General features: G+C 22.5%; 4 protein-coding genes across 4 annotated transcripts; all 4 read right to left on the bottom strand. All coding sequences in view use genetic code 6, as the record gives it.

The window, feature by feature from the left end:
* On the bottom strand, positions 1 to 4992 carry TTHERM_00201710 (hypothetical protein; the record flags this gene model as incomplete). Its single annotated transcript, XM_001007055.1, has 1 exon — positions 1 to 4992. The coding sequence occupies one exon, from the start codon at positions 4990 to 4992 to the stop codon at positions 1 to 3; it is 4992 nt and encodes a 1663-aa protein (XP_001007055.1).
* A 4117-nt stretch (positions 4993 to 9109) lies between these two features.
* Positions 9110 to 9686, bottom strand: TTHERM_00201700 (Ras family small GTPase; the record flags this gene model as incomplete). Its single annotated transcript, XM_001007054.1, has 2 exons — positions 9110 to 9475; positions 9528 to 9686. 2 exons carry the CDS (start codon positions 9684 to 9686, stop codon positions 9110 to 9112), a joined length of 525 nt encoding a protein of 174 aa, XP_001007054.1.
* A 691-nt stretch (positions 9687 to 10377) lies between these two features.
* Positions 10378 to 10954, bottom strand: TTHERM_00201690 (Ras family small GTPase; the record flags this gene model as incomplete). The annotated part of the gene is made up of 2 exons (XM_001007053.1): positions 10378 to 10743; positions 10796 to 10954. 2 exons carry the CDS (start codon positions 10952 to 10954, stop codon positions 10378 to 10380), a joined length of 525 nt encoding a protein of 174 aa, XP_001007053.1.
* A 1265-nt stretch (positions 10955 to 12219) lies between these two features.
* Positions 12220 to 12796, bottom strand: TTHERM_00201680 (Ras family small GTPase; the record flags this gene model as incomplete). The annotated part of the gene is made up of 2 exons (XM_001007052.2): positions 12220 to 12585; positions 12638 to 12796. The coding sequence occupies 2 exons, from the start codon at positions 12794 to 12796 to the stop codon at positions 12220 to 12222; spliced, it is 525 nt and encodes a 174-aa protein (XP_001007052.2).
* Between the last annotated feature and the right edge of the window lie 894 nt (positions 12797 to 13690).

Raw genomic sequence — 13690 nt, 5'->3', positions numbered from 1 at the left:
TCATAATTCTATATTTTAAATCTATTTCATTAATTCCTCTTCATCCAATTCTTTTTATTGTTTTTCTTGCTACTCTTTTTGCTTGCTTTAACTACTTTCGTTAATTTCATCTTTCTTATTTGGAAGTAAATTAGGAGATCCTTTTGTCATTTAAGAGAAATAGCTTTGCCTTTATTTATCATACAAAGGACTACCATCACTCTAATAAAGATCTTCTTATGAATCTTACTATGATTAATCATTTAATTTAGAAATTTTCTTTTTTTACTTGCTTCCCTTTTTGGAATATTCTACTTTTGATTATGATTCTTCTCTAGCTCTTTAAACTTCAAACTAGTTTTCTTCTACTCTCAAAATAAAGTGTCTAATAATACAGCCAGAAGGAGTATAGATTCTGATCAGAATATCCTCAACATTTTACAATTCAGGTACTCCTTTCATAAGAATTAAACCTTGCTGCATATCTAAGGTAAGCCAACTTGGAAGTTACATATTACCTTTTGGACCATAAGGTTTATAATCTAGCCCTAAAAGTTTTTCTAACCATTTAAAATATTCTCCTGGTGCATATCTGAGAGCGATAAGGCTTGTTATCTGGTGAGGATCTAGATGAACTGATTCTCCATAGCTAGGGAATATTGAACTAGATGATTTTTCTGAGATACCTAAAGCTTCTGCAATCATGGCATATTCAACTAGGTATAAATTTAATCCTTATCTTGAAACGGTATTGTAAATGTTTTCTCTAATTAAATTATTAACATTTTCTTCATCTAAATTCTACATAATTTCCTAATCAATTAAATTAAGCTTTTAAATGGGCTATAAAAATTGATTGATTTTAAGCTAAAGTAAAGGGAATGTGTACACACGACCTTGCTTATCTAAATCTTCATTTGATTCTATTGTTAAGTAGTATTTATACCAATCGCTTTCTGATAGTTAAGGATTTAGAAGAAGCGAGTATTTCTTTAAATATTTTACAACTGCAATACATTTTTTATCAAATTTTATTAGTCTTTTTACTAACTGATATTTTAAGCATTGACTGAGAGCTACCATTTCATCCTCCAAATCATCCTTTTACTTTTTAGTTGATGTTTGATCCCCGTTTAGATTGAATTAGATATCGTATTGCATGAGATCTTATTTAAATGCTGCATAATTTAAGTCTCCATTTTCTTTAAGATAAAATATTTCTATCTTCTACTTTTTCTTCGATGATTTTAAAGAAGGTAGCTTTTTTCTAAATGATTAACTCAAAGAATAAATATCATTATTTCTACTATCAAAATTGGCTGATTATTAACTTTTTTGCGAAATTAATTTTTAATTAGTATCTGGTTATGAATTGATCTATTCTTGCTAACCGATACCAACTTTGTTTTGAAGAATGTTATTGTAGGTTATTTTTTTGTGTTCCAATATTTTTAATAGGCGTTTGACAATTTGGCGAGCAGCTCTCTATTCATTAAGGATGAGTGGTATTTTGTAGTAAAATGACTCATTTGGCTTGCATATAATTGTACTATATCTAGTCCTTTTTGAATAAAGGACATTATAAAACACGTTTCTGAATTTATAGGCACCTAATACTCCTGTTAAAGGACCAAGAATAGTTGCTATCCATTATAAAACAAATAGGATAGGAAGTTAAGTTACATGGACTGTAAAAGTATCTGATATCTTTGTGAACCCATCACTCGCAGTAACTTAAACAGTATAACTTTTCTAAAATGTTTCTTAAGGAGGGTTTCCATAGAAATTATGTCCTTCAGTGTTATATTAAAGCCAATCTGTATTATCAAATGGTTAAAATTTGCTACCCTTTAAGATAAGAACTTTGTAGGTTATAGTTGTATTAAAATCTGGCACAACAAATGTTTAAGGATCTATGGTAAATCCAAATTAATTTAAGATAAAGATACCATCGCTGAATTAGCTTTGAAGTGTCTTTTTAGGGTTGATTTCAATATTTTGTTTTTACACTAAAAATGGGAATTAAGACACAGGAAGCTCTCTGATAATAGGATAATTCATCGAATCAGAAACAGTTACAGTTGCTATTATTTAGGAATATTTCTTTGGTGGAATTGGGAAAATAATAATTTTTTTTGCTAAAAAAGTATTAACATTTTATATTAATCCTGTGATACTCAGTATGTTTAATTCTAAATTAACTTAAATATTAACTGAGGGTTGATCGACATAAATAAATTTTCCAGTGAACTTAGGTATTTCTATAATAATGTTGACAGTTTGCGCTTGTGTCTAAATATAATCCATTGTAGAATTGTCAATGATAAGAAATAGTGAAGGATAAATGTTGATGTATATTGGAGTAAACTGTATAGAATTCAAAAGAGTATACTTTACTAACCCACTTACGCAGAGATTATATGTTTATTATGTAGGATTTGAATTTGGGAAAAGAGTAGTATCTTAGAAAGCTATTTATTGTTAATCATCGAAGTTCAAATCTGGAGAAACTAAATTATTTTCATCTATAGTTCCAGATGATTAAAGCTGGCTGAAAATAGAGTTAGCTTGAGATACAGTTGTTTAACAGTCACCATTAGTGAACACAAAATCAGTAAAGGCAAGAGGATTCAAAGAGGTTAAAACCAAAGTATTTAGTAAAGGCTTATCAAGATTAGTTGGATCTACTGCTTCTTTTAAAATTTATATTGTAAAGGATATTTCAACCGGATTAAATGTTATCCAATATGGTAGTGGATATGGTACTAGTTTTTGATAAAGAGTTACTCTGCTTACAACTAAATCTAAAGGTTAATAAAGATAGCATATATTGATCTTAATGGTTTAGCCAACTGAAAATTTAAATTCATCTGGATCATTGATGATATTAAAAAGCATGTCTCCTTCTGGGCTATATCCATAAATTTAGATAAAATCTGTATGTAGATAAGCTTAAACAGTTAGAGGTAATTGCCTCATCTGAACATTGTTGTTAATAAATAGCCTAGAGAAATCATCAGTTACACAAGTAAAAAGACCATTTTAAGTCCCATATTAATAGCTTGAAACTATAAAAGGATTGGTATTATCTGATATATCCAATAAATAAACCATTCCTTGTTGTAAAGTAGAAACAATTACTGTTTTTTCTCCTTTTAAAAAAGTTATATCATTTGTCCATCCATCAAGAGTTACCTGAGAAAAAGCTACAAACTCTGGTAATTTTCTTTAATCCATAATGTATAGACCACCTAGCCCATCAATCAAATAAAATTGATAATTGAAAGCAAAAGACATATAAACCTGCTCTGCGCCATTTGAATTTATGTAATTAACAAATAAGATATTGTTCAAATCGGTAATGTCAAGCACGAAATATCCATAGCCTCTGCATGCACCTACAAAATATTTTTCATTTGAAGATACCATTACTCCTGTTGTAAATCCTTTCATGTGTGGTAAAAAATTCCAGATAGCAATCACAAAATAGCTACCTAAAATTGAAGTATCAACAAAAACTATAGTCCTATCCAAAGAACATGCCAACATAGTATCACTATTATTGCTATCAAAATCTTTGATATAACCAGGGAAAGGCTATCCCAAAGGTACTTTCTATATTATATTAAGATTGGCATAGTCAGAAGTATCAATTACAGCTAAAAAGTTAATTCCATCATTCATAGATGTTATTAATGTTTGATGCGAATCTTTATAGTATATTGAATCTGTTGGAGCGCTTTAACCTGCTGGCTTAAATTTTTAAGTAACAACTTTAAATTAAGTCGGAATACTAACATCTAAGAACCAAATTCCATCAGTATTAAATGCTCCAGTGTATATTTTTCTAGTTGGATCATAGTCGCACCTCCAATAGAATCTAGTTTTAGATAAGTTAAAACTTTTTGTTTATAAACTATTATATAAACTAACATATTTCTGCCCAACAATTGGTGCCGTTCTTCTAAAGATCATAAGAGAGACTGCATTAGAAAAATAAAGGTAATTTCCAGTCGGAGAGAGCGCTATTGCATTTCCATGAAATGGGAAATATGACCACATATAAGTATTAGGAGCTTATTTATTAGTGAAATCAATAGTGTAGATACCTATAGATCTGACTCCTAAAAATATAAAGTTTCCATCATTACTTAAACAGAAGGAATAAGGAGATGGTATTGTCAGTCTTGAAGGCCACCATTAATTGAGATAGTAATTCAGAGTCAAAGGATAACTACTAGGATTTGCCGAAGTTATTTAGGTAAAATCTCCAAAACTTAAGCCATTTCTAAAGTCTAAATTGATAATGTATTTTGAATCTGGAGTTAGAAGAACATTATGAGAATAGCCTTGCGTAAGTCCTGGAAATGAACCAACTAAAGTACCAGTTACTGAACCTGGTGTCCTATTTAATGCAAAAATAGCTAAGCCATAGCTATCCTAGCATAAAAGTATAAACTTTTCATCTGGCGTTACCAGTCCTGTATATATTTAACTATTTTTCCATGTTATACTTCCAACAAATGTAGGCTAGATCTTGTTTGAAATATCTAATATTCTAACATTTCCATTAATCTGAAAGATGTATAAATTCTACTCATCTGGGCTAAGCTTGACATCAACTACGAAAACTCTGCTATTATCTTAAGCAACTTAGACTAGATTTTATCTACTAGAAAAATCAAATACTGACAGATAGCCGTTATTGCTCATAAAGACATAATTCGCATCTCTTGTAACTGTGAAACCCATAATGTTGTCTGTAGTTGCTTAAGATGCTATTACTTTAAACTGTTATGATGGATCGACTACCATCAAACCTGCATCTCCTTAGGAAACAAAAATAAGTCCAGTAAGAGTGCTAACTTTGATTTTAGAAAACTGACTCTGCTAATCCTTAGAATTAATTATGTAGCTAAATTAGGGCGAGTATAGCCAATTTTGAGGTGACTAGCTATATACTAAGCTAAAAGACAGTAAAATTACAAATAAATTAAATTTTCTTTTATACATACGTTAAAATCTTTTTTATTTAGTAATATTATTTAAATTAAAAAGTGATTATTCTCTTCGTAATCCATAATTTAAACACAGAAAAATCGTATTGAAGATTAATTCTTTTGTTGGGTTTTAGAAAGTCTTTTTTTATAGATTGAATTTAGCTGACTGATTTATTTTTTTAATTTAAATAAATAATTCCAATAAATTCTGTTTAAGTTGTGGTTTTATAAATAAAAAATTAGTAATTAAGACAAACTAACTTATACCTACTAAATTAGTAATTGTTTGTAAAGAGAAATTTAAAATAATATTTGAAAATAAATATATTATTCTATCAAAATATTTAAAATTTATATATATATATATATATATATATATACTTTCACAAAATTTATAAATATCTTTTTAAAATTAATTCTTAAATAATTAGATTTACTTTACTATTAGCTTTCAATTTATATTAACTGTTTCTCTACAAGTTTAAATAAATTTTTCTTCTAGAAAGTTGAATGATGTTCTTTGTTACAAAATTAATAATAAATAATGTCAATCACATTATCATTGTTATTATCGCTATCATTTCCATACAACTGAATTCTCAATTTTGATTATAAAAAAATTATAAAATGTAAATTTTAAAATATCAATCATCCATAATATTTGGCTAAAATTAGAGTAAAAAATTATTATAATATAATTTATGGGCTAAAAACATTTATTCATAGTTAATTCTTTTTGAAAAACTATCTTATATATTTTAAATATTCGTTTATATTGAAAAAACTATTTAAATTTGAATACAGAGATTAATGAAAAAACTAAAAATAATTTACTTAGCTTTTATTATTTTCTGTCTGGAAAATGTTTGTAAATAGTAAGAAACTTGATTAATTTAAGTGGGGTTTTTGTTCAAAAATTTAAATAAATTAAAAAATTATCTATTTCTTTAGACTAATTTTTATCATTCGTCAAGCAAAATTAATATTGTTAAAAAATTGATCTCTAAATTATTTGTCTGAAAACACTTTAAAAGTCAACATAAATGTTTTTAAAATGATAGATTAAAATTAAAAAATACCTAATATATTAAGTTGCAGTGAATATTTTCTTTTTATTTTTTTATTGCCATGAGTAATTTTAATTCAAAAAAATGATTTTTTTAAGTAAGCATAATTTCAATAAGCTACTTTAAAAATATATAAATTGTATAGCCAATCATAATTTTGGATAAAAATAGCTAAATGTCTGCAAGCATTTATGATTTATGACATCAAAATTAAGCTAGAGAGGAAAATAATATTTTTATTTATTTGAATTTTAAGAATTAATGAATATTATTGTTAATTTTTCATTTATGAAAAGAATATTTTTGAAATTGAAAGATAAAACCATTAACGCTAATTCCATTTATTTTATTAATACTTACATATACAGTTCACCTTCTTTGCTCTTAAACTGTAAACAGTAAAATTAGAATTTGTTAAAGAGTTTTTTTTAAGTGTATTATTTTATTTTTAGATAATATTTAGAAGAGTTTGATATTAGATAATAATTGGTTTGGTTTGTGAAAATAATTGCTATAAAATTTACTCCTTCATTAATGTTAGTTATAAAAACAAAATTAAGAAAATGTTTGCTTTTTAATTTTAAAAAAGCATATTTAAACTACAAAACAAGCATAATCTTATTAATACAACCAAACAAGATAGTGATTTTGAAGATAACAAAAACAGTTTTTAGAGAAATTAAGAGGTTTTTAAAATAGAAATCAATAATCTAAAAAGACCAAATAAGAAGTAAAAATAAATTTATTTATTAATCAAGTCATTCAAATTTTGTACAATATTTAGTTATTTAATAATAGTAAAGCTAAAAACCTTTCAAAATTCAGACTATCATCATATAATAAAAGCACAAAGAAATGAAAATTCACAAGATTTTTCAAAAATTATTAGCTTGAATATTTGTTTTAAACAATCAATAAAACATTTTTTAATTTTATGTGGAAATATTTTGGTCGAATTTCTTTTTTTACTTTTTTTAGCATATTAAGTTTTTAAAATGTTATCTAATAAATGTACTAAATTGTCAAAATGTTTCTTCATTTTCATAATGCATTAAAAATCTAAACCTAAATCCAAATAATGATATTATTATAAACATAAAATATATTAGGATATAATGATTCTACATAGGCTATATTATTCAAGACATGAAAGATAAATTACCATTTTTTATTAATCAACCACTTTTAAATTTTTTTATGATTATACAATTTTTATCTTTTTATGCAAATTTGTTTGATTTTACATTAAAAATTTGAACCATTTTTTTAAGTGAATTGTATACAGTTTTTGTTTTTAAAAGACTTAAATAAAATATTTGATTCTTGTTTTACTTTGAGAAAGATGTATTTACTTGATAGTATTTCATTTTTATATTGTTTTTTATGTAAGACTTTCTAAAAATTCTTAGTTAATAAAAAAAGTTCAAATGCCTATCTAATCGTTAATATGCATTGAATATTTATATTAATTAAAATTTTCGAAATTATGATAGTCGATTACTATATGCTTGAATTAGTCTAAAAACAATATGTATATCTCTTTTTAAAAAGGATTAACGCTCAGATTATTAATACTAATTAACCTAAAATAACTTCGATTTTAGTGAGTTAATTTTCGTTTTTATACAAATAAAAAACATAAAATTTGGATTATATATTACTTATTTTCTTAGGTTACAATTATAATAGAGTCAATTTCTTTAAATAGAAATTCTTACAGTTTATTAAAACTATTAACCAATCGACTAACTAGCCCTCTTTTGAGCAAGGGTTTATATTTATTGATTTCATTTCAATTTTAAACATTAAATTTATTTATAATTTTTGTTACTAACTCTTAAATCAAAATCAGCCAGCAAACAGTCTTTATGCTCAAATCATTAATGTTGTATTAATTTTATTAAAAACCATTATTTTAAATGACTTCACATTAAAACCAATAAATAAATAAATAAATAAATAAATAATAACTTATTGTGGTTTATTGCTACAAATTTAATGTAATAACAGATAAATTTTGCAATTTTTCTACTTAAATTATTTAATGGTGAGATAACACAAATTTTTGAAGTAAAATTGTAAATCTTATTATCTTTTATTTATTTACATGTTTTTTATTTATTAAAAAAACTAAAAGACTACATACAATAATAATTTATACCTTGAAAATAAAAATTGGGTTAATATTTATGTGGAAATTTTAAAAAATAAATTTCTTTTTAAAAAAATAGATGCAAAAACATCAAAACTTGAGGAAATTAGTGTTTACTTATGAGGATCTTCAGTATTTACTTATTTTAGAATAAGTAAATACATCAATTATCTTTTTTATTTGAATTTCTTATAATCATTATAAAAACCTTTTTAAAATAGTTATGTTATAGGTTTAATTTAGATTTATAAAAAATTTAAAAGTTGACTTTTGTCTTACAGTGTTTTCATATTCAGTTTATATAATATAATTAGTAATCTCGAAAAAGAGTTTAATCAGTTTTAATATTTATTCTGTTATTTAACATACATAAATTTTTTTAAAAATCTTTAACTAAGATATGAGTGAATAATTATTTATTGCTAATATCTTATTAAAATAATTACCTCAAAAATTGAATTTAAAATATTCTCAAAAATGAATTATTTTAACATTTTAATTTTTCTAATGTATTTTCATTTTTTTTATTTTAAAAAAATATAAATTGTTGATCTTATCAGCCAATAGCCAATATGATTTAATTTAGAGTGTGTAGGTTTTTTAGTTTAATTTTTTAATATCCTATTGAAATTAATAAATTATAAAAAGATATGCTTTATGATTATGTGACTTTTCTTATTAGATTAGTAATTATGGCTTATTTATTTATTAAACAAATAATGCATTATGAAGATAGATAAATATTTATAAATTCTTATTAAATTAAAATAAAATTTTGATAAATCTATAATAGTTTGTTTAAGTTTTCATAAATAATAAAATGTATTTTATTAATTTTTTGTTATCTTTTTTTTATTTTTGAATAAAGAATGAAGTTTATATATCCATAAAGAATATCTACTTACAATAAATCATTCAAAATTAGCTGTATCAAAAGACTAGTTTATTAAAAAGTCATACAAATCTTTTACTTTATCACCTGTAAAAGCAGATACTTCAAAAAAATCTACACCTAATGATTTGGCTAGATCTTAACCCTCCTAAAATGAAACTTATCTAAACTCATTTAGATCCTTCTTATTTCCAACAAGAGCAATTATTGATTTTATATTACATTTTTTAACATAATCTTCATAATAATATTAAATATGTGTAAATGAGTCTCTGCTTGTAATATCGTAAATCATAATTAAAATAGAAGTTCTATAATATTATGATGTTAAATGTTTGTGAAGGTGATTTATGACCCAAAATTTAAATTAAATCTCTTCATTTCCCTAAAATGTTTAAAATCTACTAAAAAAACTAAATTTGAAATATGTATTTTACTTTTCTCACCAATATGGTTGAATAATCAACATAGAGGGAATTTTATTGAGGAACCTCTCCATAAAATTGCCTTGCAAATATAGAAGATTTTCCAACATTTGCATCTCCTACAGAAATACATATTATACTTTTTTATTAACTGCCTTTTTTAGCAAACATATGAAAAGTAAGTCTACCTATTTGATTATATCAATTAATTATTAATTTTAGATAATCAGGAAATAAAAATAATCATCAAAAATAATATTTAACCGAAAATAAATAACAAATTCTAATATGATTGATTTTATATAGTTTTAGATTTAAAATATTTTTTTATTTAGCAATAATAAAAGCAAAATTAATTTCAATCTGAAAAACATTTTTGAAATGTCAAAGAATTAATTAATTAAATAAATATTTAAGGATCTAAAATCTCTCAAAGATATAAAAAAATTGTATTGGTTAAAATAGGAAATAGATTTCAAATATCTAGCAATTAAATTAATTTTTCTGTTTTTAAAAAAATAATAAATCAGAGGCTTAATTTAAAACCAAATGTATTAAAATTTAATTTTTATAAAATAGAGAAAGTGTAAAATTAGTTTAAAATCATAAAATTTAAATGACATATCACCATCTGTACTTACACAGTTCGTGATATTTTAATTACAGGATTAGCAATAGATAAATATGAATAAATTCTTATTAAATTAAAATAAAATTTTTATAAATTTATTATAAATAGTTTGATTAAGTTTTCTTAAATAATAAAATATATTTTATTAATTTTTTGTTTTTTTTTTTAAAAAAATAAAATTATGAAATTAATTTATAAATCCATAAAGAATATCTACTTATTATTAATTATTCAAAATTAGACTGTATCAATAGACTTATCTATTAAGAACTCATACAAATCTTTAACATTTTCACCTGTAAAAGCAGATACTTCAAAAAAATATACACCTAACTATTTACCCAGCTCTTAACCTTCCAAAAATGAAACTTCTCTATATTCATTTAGATCCTTCTTATTTCCGACAAGAGCAATTATTGATTTTTTATTTCCTTATCTAACATAATCTCCATAATATTTTTAAATATTTGTAAAAGAGATTCTGTTTGTAATATCATAAATCATAATTAAAATAGAAGTTTAAGGATAAACTTTTAATCCTTCTTATCTACTCCTATAACCTAAATCCCAAAACTAAAATTTAATTTCTTCATTTCCCTAAAATGTATAAAATCTATTAAAAAAAATAAATTCGAAATATTTATTTTACTTTTTTCAGAACGAAAATTTAAAAATCAACTCCAGCGGTTTTTTATCGAAGAAACTTTCCATGAAATTACCTAACAAATAGAGCAGATTTTCCAACAAATTAATCTCCCACTGAAGCACATTTTATAATTTTTTATTTACTGTCGTTTTTAGCAGACATAAGAAAAATGTATCTATTAGATTTGTTTGATTTATTATTAATTATTATTTTTAGATAATCAGGAAATAAAAAGATTCATCAAAAATAATAATTAAGCAAATAACAGCAAAATTATTTGATTAGTAAATTCTAACTTGATTTTATAAGCCAATATAAAGCATATTTTAAAATAATATTTCGCTTTTATTTACTTGATAATTTAACTTGTTCTAAATTAATGGGTATAATTAAAAATTAAATTTACAAATTACATTATATATATGATAAGCTAAATAATTTTTAAAAAAATACTTTACATTTTTTTGGATTCTGATAAATTGTAAAAGTATATTTAAAAATTGTTTATTTATATTTGTTTATTTGAGTATAGATTTTCTCTAAGACATCTATCTACTTACTTAGTTGCTTTATCTGAAAATTTGAAAATTACTAATAAAGTTTTATTGTAAGGAGTATTTTTATAAATTATTAAAACAATAAATATTTTCTTCTAAGATAAAACCTATAAAAAAATAGTTTTTTAATTTTTTTAGCATAATTAAGCTTCATTTTTGTTACTCTTATATAAAAGTGGGATTTTAGACTTAATATATTATGAAAAAATATAGAAACTATTTTTAAGGTTTTTTCATTTTTAAAATTTAATTGGAATTAAAAAATATATAAACAAAAACAAAAATATAAACTTGAAGATTTAGTATTTGCTTATGAGGATCTTAATTATATTTTAGAATGAGTAAAAACATCAATTTATTTTAATATCTTATAATTCTTATAGAGACATATTTAAAATAGTTAGTTATGTTATAAACTTGGCATAAATAAATTTATAAAAATTTAAAATTTCAAAATATTTTTAATAATGAGTTTATATAATAAATAAAGTAATTAATTCGTAATTTCTCAAAAAAGTTTATTGAGTTTTATTATTTATTATGTTTTTAAGATGAATTTTAAAAAATGGTTATTTCAAATAAATGCACATTTATTGCTATTATCTCTTAAATAATAATTAAAACAATAAAAAAATAATTTAATATATAAATAATACTTACCAATCACATAAACAAATTCACAAAATAGGAAAACATTTCTTATAAAATTTAAAAAGTATTTGATAAATTATTTTATAATTATTTGATTATGTTTGTTTTCATTATAAATAAAATATATTTTATTAATTTTTAGTCATCTTTTTCTTTTTAAATTAAAAATTAAAGCTTTTAAATCCTTAAAGAATATTTTATCTACTTACTATAAATTATTCAATATTCGACAAAATCAATTTATTTATTCATTAAGAAGTCATACAAATCTTTAATTTTATCACCCGTAAAAGCAGATACTTCAAAAAACTCTACACCTAACGACTTGGCTAGATTTTAACCCTCAAAAAATGAAACTAATCTAGACTCATTTAGATCCTTTTTATTTCCAACAAGAGCAATAATTGATTATTGGTTTTCTTATTCAACAAAATCTTTATAATAATTTTTAATATTTGTAAATGAGTTTCTGTTTGTAACATCGTAAATTATCATTAAAATAGAAGTTTAACGATAATATTTTAATGTTTTTTCTCTTGTCAGCTCGTTCAAATCCCAAAATTAAAATTTAATTTCTACATTTCCCTAAAATATATAAAATATACTAGATAAACTAATATGAAATATTTATTTTTACTTTTTTCAATCTCAAAACTTAACAATCAGCTTGATTAGTTAGATATTGAACAACCTTTTCATAAATATGCGAATAAAATATAGCAGATTTTCCAACAAATCTATCTCCCACTAAAATACACTTTATCGTTTTTTATATGCTATCATTTTAAGTAGACATAAGAAAAATCTATCTATCAGATTTGATCTATTTATTAATTATTATTTTTAAATTATCAGAAAATAAAAATAATTATCAAAAATATTAATTAAGCAAAAAATAGGAAGTTTATTTTTATAGTTAAGTTCTAATTTGATTTCGTTTTTATTAAATAGTAATTATTGCTAAATTAATTATAAATTAATTTTAAAATATAAAGGAATTAATTAAATAAATATTTAAGTTTAAAGATATAAAAATATTTTTAGCTATAAAAAGAAGAAATTGATTTAAAATATCTTCATCAATTAAACTAATTTTCTGATTTGACAATTAATTATTATTTTATTTTATTAAAATGAAAATAAATTCAAAGCTTAATTTATTTAAAATCAAAATTTAAAAAAAATTATTTTCATAAGAGAGTATAAATTAAAAAATAAGAGTAAATTTTACAAAATATCTCTATTATAAGATTAAAAACAATCCAAATTGTATTTATATATGATTCCTCTTAACTCAGTAATTTAGCTTTTTAATTTACAGTTATTAATTAATGATTTGATTATAATATTACATTCGTTTAATATGAAATTATAAAGCTAATTTCTTGTATTTCATTGATTTTGTAACTTTTTAGCCATTTAAAAATATTATCAAATAAAAAAAAATATTTTAGATGAGGTAACAAAAAATTAAAAAAGTTTTATTATAAGAGTGCAAGTGAAGATTGTTAGTATCAATCACTCTACTATTTTTTTGGATCTATCATCAAAAATTAATTGATAATATAGAGGAAGTATAATATATATTCTTTTATGTATTTGTGGTGTTTTAATTCATTAGATTTCCCATCAATAACTCTATTTTCGCCAAAGATTTGTTTTTATTTGAAAAACATTGAATTTATTATCT

The sequence above is a fragment of the Tetrahymena thermophila genome (genome assembly GCF_000189635.1).
Source record: "Tetrahymena thermophila SB210 genomic scaffold scf_8254815, whole genome shotgun sequence".
NCBI lineage: Eukaryota > Ciliophora > Oligohymenophorea > Hymenostomatida > Tetrahymenidae > Tetrahymena > Tetrahymena thermophila.
The sequence above is the reverse complement of the archived record's forward strand: the minus strand, read 5'-3'. Positions and strand labels throughout refer to the sequence as shown.